Genomic DNA, 7,359 nt, shown 5'->3' with positions numbered 1-7,359 from the left:
AACTGTTAAAAAAAAGTTGTACGCCCCTTGCTTCCAACAACCAGAAGGACGACAACATTGGTCACAAGTGTGCTATGCGAGCTACGCAGTTCACTTCTTGGAGTGTAGCTAGGAAAATATGGGGGGCCATAAGGTAAATGGAGGCGTGTGCTGACAGATTGCACGCCCCACATACCTTCCCGAACAGCACAATATCTTGGCTCAATATTGGCTGGATATCGTTAATATACCGGTGGGGGTGGTGGTGAAGCGGAGCTGCTCGCCGTGGTCGTCCACACCAGGAGCGGGCAACGTCACGACTATTGCTCAGAAGCAGGCAATACCGGTCCAATACTGGGCCAATATTGGTCCAGTATTGCCAACATTCAGTCAATATTGTACCAAGATGTCGTGCTGCTTGGGAAATAAACGATTTCGCTCCTGTTACAGTATAAATGCCTTCCATAGTTGCATGAGAATTCATGTGCCTCGCCCGCCCAACGTACCCGGCTCAACTCATGGTCTACTCCCGTCGGGCAAAGCACAGACTCTGTAGGTCATATGTTATTGTTCCACTTTACGCGGATTATGCCCTGGTGAATGTATTCGCAAGGTACCAGGCATACCAGACTTAGACACACAAAGTATCCGCTTTGGCTGAAAGATTTCTGACATCACGGGATTGACTATTAGCAGTGGCAACATTTGCGATCAAATTATATATTTATTCGCGGTTTCCACGCAAGACAATCAACAACTAACGGCTGATTTACCTTTCAAGACGTCCATATGGTACATTTGTGAATAGGGTTCATTAAAGACTCCTCTGGGCAATCCCAAAAGGTTGGAAACCTGAAGAAATTCCGAAGTGGTCCGTTCACTCTGAGCGAATTGACGGGGTAGACGGACTCTTGCATCACTTGCTTCCTATGCTCGGCGTCGGTGGTCTCACAAAAGCCTTTCGCGTACAGAATGAAGAACAGTTGCTTCACAGTGATGTTACTGCCCGCGATGAGACCGTAGTCTTCAATGCTAACTTTGTTTACCTTTCTGAGGAAGAGCTTGAAAGCCGGAAGCAGCGACATGCTATCGAGAAAATTTAGGTCTGCAGTGAGACCGTTTCGAATTCTATCGTCGAAAGTTGTCGTATAGTGACTTTGAAGGCATGTTCGTAGATCCCGGTAGCCCATCTCTGTATCCACAGACCACTTAAGTTCGCTTCTAGGATGACTGTTTTCGTGGATTCCTTCGAACAAAGAACGGATCACTCTGGTTGCTATACGGGGAATTTGTAAGAGCATGGATTCATTGTCAATCATGTAGGACGGGTCAAACATTGCCATAGGAATGAAAACAGTGTTCGATTCCCTGTCAAATCTAGGTTCCGTATCGAAGACTGAACCTTTCCAGTGGTGTTTCTGCACAGATTCCGGGAACCTCATCCTTGACAGCTTCTTTTCCACTAACTGCTTTGCCAATGATTTGTACACCATAATAATGCCCCTGTGTTCTATGCCTTGTGGAAATTTGGGAGCGACATACCGTCGGGCAGCTTTGCTCCAGAATTTGTGAAATACCTCCAGTTTAATTTTAGACAGCTTGCTACGCAGTAAGATTCTGTCATCGAGACTTATCCATGGAGCGGTATTCATGGTGAGGACAAAAGTGGCCTGTATCTCGTTCAGTAAGGTCCAAATTTTTTCTCTATGAGCGAGTTGCAAATTGGAGGCAGCGTACACTTGAAGGTAGAGGAGAGGGACAACGCGTTCGAACATTCGAAGACATCGTTGCCAGGGCAACCACGTGTGTTGAGAGATTCCAGTTATCTGTCTCATCTGGATTGAAGTCATTTCTTGCGCTTGATGAGGGAGCAGTGGGGACACGTGCAGAAGTGCGCGAAACCCCAAATAATTGAGCACGTCCACACTCCTGGTCACGTGCATTACAGATCTCAATGATCTTAGGTACGCCTGAGACTTGACAAGTATCTTCATTTTGCTGTGTATCACCGTGATGTTATTGAAAACGAGTGTCAGTAGGTGCTTGAGGTTAATATGATATTTTAACTGGACCACCTTATACCAATTGACAGTGAGCGGCCCATATCCGCGGTATGCCGATATTTCGGCCAACCTCACAGAAAAATCGCGTACTCTCTGGGCTAAGTCGACGTACTTTCCCCTTGTGAAGCCCTTGAAACATATCGCAATGGCCGCACTGTACCATTCTGGAAGAGCACTCTCTTTTGTCCCGTACTGCCCGATCAAAAGGTTGGGCTCCCCCAAAGAGATGATGTACCGGTTGTCGGTCTCCGGGTCCTGTTCAACATCAACAGACATTAACGTTGCAAGATTTAACTCCTTCAAAAGCAGACTTGCCGAGTTCCAGACGTCCATGAGAGTTTTTGTATCACGACTGTACGGCCATCCTCGGAGTCCGAAACTGTTCATAAAATCCAATAACGTTGACCGATGATCTTCTGATGGGCGACTACGAAGACAGCTGTTCAGCAGTTGTTCCATTTTGAGCATCTTGGGAAAGGCTTTCTCTTCAGACGTAAGCGCGTGGAAAATGTCTTCTTCGGCTGTGCGCACTAGCAACGTATCCGTAGATGTCCCGACGTCGGGATGTACGCGTTCCCAACGGTTGCACACGAACCCATAGAAATCTGTGCAGGGCTGTCTATTCCAACTCAAATAATTAACGAGATAAACCGCCTCCATCTCGCATACCTTGGTTTCACAAGACTTGTTTTTTATGGCATTCGTCGTCCCACGTTGTTCTGGCTGATGCTTCATTGTACTTGCTCGGGTATCAAGTAGTGTTATGTGCGTTGTCGATCTCGCATCAGTTTTCGGTGCCTTTGTTGTCGTCAATGGCTGTTGACTTCGAACAGACGTGTCTTCGTACCATCTAGTCGCAGGCTCAGTAGCATGTTTTACTTCCTTACTTTTGGGTTCGGCGAGATTTTGTGCATACATCCTTTGTCCTTCCCAAATCTTTATTTTCCGCCTTGGTCTCTGACGCTCTTCTCGTGTAGGAGGATGCTGTGCGACGCCATCGACGCCTATATAGACCGGCGAATTCCGCGGGAGCGAGGCATTCATAAAGTTGTCTGGATTTTGTATATTAGCTGGGCTGTTAACATTTGAGGAAGAAATGAGTGATATAGTTGTCTTCTTCTTCCCCTGCTTGACAACTTGTGCGGCATCGTAGAAAATAGGACCGACAGTCGACTCTGCGGAGCGTGGAAGATAACCCGCTGTATTTACGTAAGAAATAAGTAATCCAATTCCAAACAAAGCGATCGCAGAAGGAATCATTAGATACAGTTTGGACCCCTTGCGCTGGTGCTTATGCGCTTTCGGAGCTTTCTTTTTCGTTACCGGTTCAGGCAGGCTTTTAGGTTCATTCTTGACGGCATGCCTTGTCTCGGGAACCTCCAATGACTCTACTGCGGCCGTGTTCAACGTGGGCCTCTCACCAGTGACCAGAAGACCGTCCTCGCTAATATTGTATTGGAGGCAATCGCTGTTGGCCGAGAATTCGCTCGTTAGCCCACTCTTGTCGTCTGGTGACGGTGTTCGTGCATAATTCGTGAAAGGCCATTGGGGACTCGGAGCGAGGACATCAGGAGGTGGGCTTCCAGCCAAGTCCATGGTGATCGTCTCCTCTTTGTGATAACGTCGGCAACTAACAGCTGATCCCTCGAGGCCTCCACCGGAGTCCACCGTTGATGACTCCCGATCACCGAGAACAGCGTCGGAAATTGAAACCGGATCCATTGTCCCTCTGGAAGAAAATGCAACGGAGTGCTCTCTGTGCTCGATCCTGGGCTTCATGGTTTGCAAAATGACTTTTTCGTTACAGAGGGCGTGTTCTTCTGCGTCTTCCTCTTCTTTCCCAAACTTTCTTCTCGCCCCTATGAAGAATGGCCATTAGCCACAAGGGAGATTGGCCAGGGCGATGGAATTGGCTATCTAGACCAGTGTTTCTCTATCGGCATTGCGGGGAATCCAGGGGTTCCGCGTGCCTTGCCCTGAAGTTCTGCGGACTTCTTCCGCGCACTGTTCGGCACCCGCGAGGGTAACTTGACCGCCTACCAAGGCTCGCTTCGGACAGCCTTGTTATGAGACCGTGTTCGACATTTGATCTTTAGCATTGAGATTGACATAGAGATCGAAGGACCAGGTTGCAGCAACTGACGGTCATTTCAAGGTCAAGGTCACTTTACTGACAGATAACGTTATTTACATTATTACACTCAGGACAGCAGGGCAAGCCTGCAAAGACGGACATTGACTCAACCAGAGCCGTCTATTAGGAGAGTTTGGCCATTGGGAGGAGCCTGTCTCAAAGCGTGCCATTTGACGTCACACGATGGGCGGCGCCAAGGCCAGTGGCACCATTTTGGATCAGAGCTATCGCCTTGAAATCTCCCATTCCGCCATTTTGGAGCAGAGGTACAACCTCGAATTCCCCCCGTACTGCCGCGGCTCGGTTTTCATCCCAGCCAAGTGGGCGGAGCGACGACGGCTCTGACGTCACGGCGGCTCCCCATCTCCGGGCGGCAAAAGATCACAGAATGGCCAGACCCTCCTCATAAACGGCTCCGGGCTCAACAAGCAGCTCAACCCGACAAATTATCCGTGCTTTTGCTTTTCTCTTGTGTTTCGAAAGCATTACAAGCACTTCGAAAGTCGGAGTTATTTCAGAGAAACTTCGGATCTACTCTCCCGCCTATGTGTACTTGGGATGTACAAGCATAAGTGGCAAACCGCAAGCAATATGTTGCGACGAAACCAGAAAGAATTAAATAGATTATATCTAAACAATTCAATAATTTTTAAATAATAAGCATTAAATATAGTAAGTAAATATAAGAACTTTGAAATAATTAAATATTTATTTAAATTTGAACAAAAATTTGCTACTTGCACGACATCTAGTGAGCTCACCCACTTGCGTTGCGAGTTGCCCCAGTATAATAGGCTCCTTGAGGTTGTGCTGGCACGATAATGGGTTTCCTCAAATAACAAAAGTTGAGAACCACTGATCTAGACCATGACTATGACACGACTATGGCCACGACCTACTCTATACTATAGAGACCTGGACAAATGGCAACCGCTTCTGGGAGAGCCGGGTCATGGGTTAGTTACGCGAGTGGCCGCTGCAAGCGCCACATAGCATTATTGGGGAGAGGAAATGACATGTGCATTACTATCATCATTGCCACCGTCGTTCGTCTGCTACACAGGGCTACTATAGTATGGCTGCTGTTGCTAAGCACGCCCTACCGCTCTTCCATACCTCTTCGTCGTTGTCAACACAGCCCATCGTACATCGCCGCGGTTTTGGCAAATCACGTGGTAACGAATAGTGCTAACTAGCGCCAAATCCTAGCGCCAAACAGCCGCGCCTGACTCAAGATGGCGGGCTTGCTCGCCGGCGTGGCTCAGTGTCGCTACTCTGCTCTATACAGACCATACCAGAGACAAAGTTTCTGTGTGATTTCGTGTGGTATAATTTCGTATAATACTAATACACAGTGCCTTCGCTTGCGAGCGACATTCATGTCCAAATATTCTACTACTGCTGTGTCACACCCAGAACTAAGCAACACGGGAACCACATTTTGCGGTGGATATGAACACTCCCAAGCATAGGCGGAGAGTTTTCAGTCTGCCGGAGGGGGGGGGGGGGGGGGGACCCTCAGACTGAAAACTCTCCGCCTATGCTTGGGAGTGTTCATTCAGAGAGGTCAGGCAGGGTGTCGGGAATTCCGTGTTGCGACGTCGTGAGGCAAATTTTTATAGGATTTTCATGATCACTCGCATGAAACACGCGATTCTCGGGATATCCCTCGAAACTTTCATATTGATTGTCAGCTGGGTAGACTTCCCGGAGAGGGCCATGCCCCCCCCTCCTGCGTAAGTTCCGGGGGGGGGGGCTCTCAGGCCCCCAAGCCCCCCCCGCACTAGGCGCCTATGCTCCCAAGCTTTCCAGCCCAGAGTGACTTCGTGGTGGCTTCGCGGTCATAATGACTGATGTCCTATCGGAAAGCGTCAATTTCCCGACTGTGGATAATAAGCAGTTTATTTTGAAGCGGGGACCACGAAAGATGTGTTTTCAATAGTTTATTTTGCTGTGTGTTAGTGTTTTATTGGCGCAACGGTAACTATGTTTATTTTGCAACGTTAATTTCGATCAGTTTATTTCGAGGTACACATCTCACCACCAGGAACACTGGCTTCTCTCGCAACCTTTTTCCGAGAGCCTCCCGCTACCAGGGATTTCCCTACGTCCCCCCCCCCCCCCCCGGAGGGTACACCCTCCCTGTTTTTTTGCACCCCCCTGAAATTTCTGAGATTGCCCAATACAGCTAGGCTACCAAAGGATACGCACATAAATATGTATCCATAAACATATACCCCCCTCTCTCCTTGGTATCTCGGTACTCCCCTGAGGTCTATATTTCAGGGGAAATTACTGCTCGCTACTGATGACTGATGGTGACTCTTCATATCAACGTCACTTACAGCCTTCGAAACAGAAATGCCATATATTGGCAGCGGCCATTGAGAAACGTCGAAATGGGTAGACAAAACTGTCGAAACATGGGAAGGGTGGAATCAGTCTGCTGAACTGCGGCTGTTGTTTCATGTTGCCACAGTGATTGATCCGTGAATGGAAGTTTGCCTTAGTTTAGCCATTCGCTAGCGTGCTTTAAAAATCTCAGCATGCGGCAGCCCGTGCTTGACGTCCCTCGCGGTAGTTGTCGCCCTTGAGCAATTCGTCCCACAGGCTCTGATTCGTACTACACTCTTAAAAATGAACTTCACCGCATAGCACGCTCCTAGCCAACCATTATCGCGAATGATATCGTTATCTGCCCTGATTTGTTGAAAACAGGGGGCGTACGCCTTTTCTGTGACAATTATGAACAGCATAAGTGTCACAGAAATGGCGTACGCCCCCCGTTTTCAACAAATCAGGGCAGATAACGATATCATTCGAGATAATGGTTGGCTAGGAGCGTGCTATGCGGTGAAGTTCATTTTTAAGAGTGTACACTCTTAAAAATGAACTTACCACATAGCACGCTCCTAGCCAACCATCATCCTGAACAGTGGTCTACACAGAATTTCGTCCTTGGGGGGTCTCCTTCAGATTTGGAGGGTGGGGTGTTAGGGGGTGTAAGGGGGTCTGGATAAATCACTGATCCCGAATGACATCATTCTGTCCCCTGATTTGTTGAAAACGGGAGGCGTACGTCTTTTTGCGAAACCTATGCAGTTATGCTAATTGACACAAAAAAGACGCACACTTCCCGTTTTCAACAAACTAGTCGAAATAACATGAGAGAACTGATGTTCT

The 7,359-nt window shown here is 48.1% G+C and overlaps 1 protein-coding gene across 1 annotated transcript; it reads right to left on the bottom strand.

The window, feature by feature from the left end:
- Positions 1-690: 690 nt before the first annotated feature.
- Positions 691-3,863, bottom strand: LOC135398786 (neprilysin-2-like). Its single transcript, XM_064630240.1, has one exon. The coding sequence runs from the start codon at positions 3,819-3,821 to the stop codon at positions 756-758; it is 3,066 nt and encodes a 1,021-aa protein (XP_064486310.1). The 5' UTR covers positions 3,822-3,863; the 3' UTR covers positions 691-755.
- Positions 3,864-7,359: the final 3,496 nt, after the last annotated feature.

This window comes from Ornithodoros turicata, chromosome 1 (genome assembly GCF_037126465.1).
Source record: "Ornithodoros turicata isolate Travis chromosome 1, ASM3712646v1, whole genome shotgun sequence".
In the NCBI taxonomy this organism is placed as follows: Eukaryota; Metazoa; Arthropoda; class Arachnida; order Ixodida; family Argasidae; genus Ornithodoros; species Ornithodoros turicata.
The sequence above is the reverse complement of the archived record's forward strand: the minus strand, read 5'-3'. Positions and strand labels throughout refer to the sequence as shown.

What these genes read in the sequence shown, in the direction of transcription:
- LOC135398786 (XM_064630240.1), bottom strand. Translation starts at nt 3,821, where the DNA reads ATGAAGCCCAGGATCGAGCACAGAGAGCACTCCGTTGCATTTTCTTCC.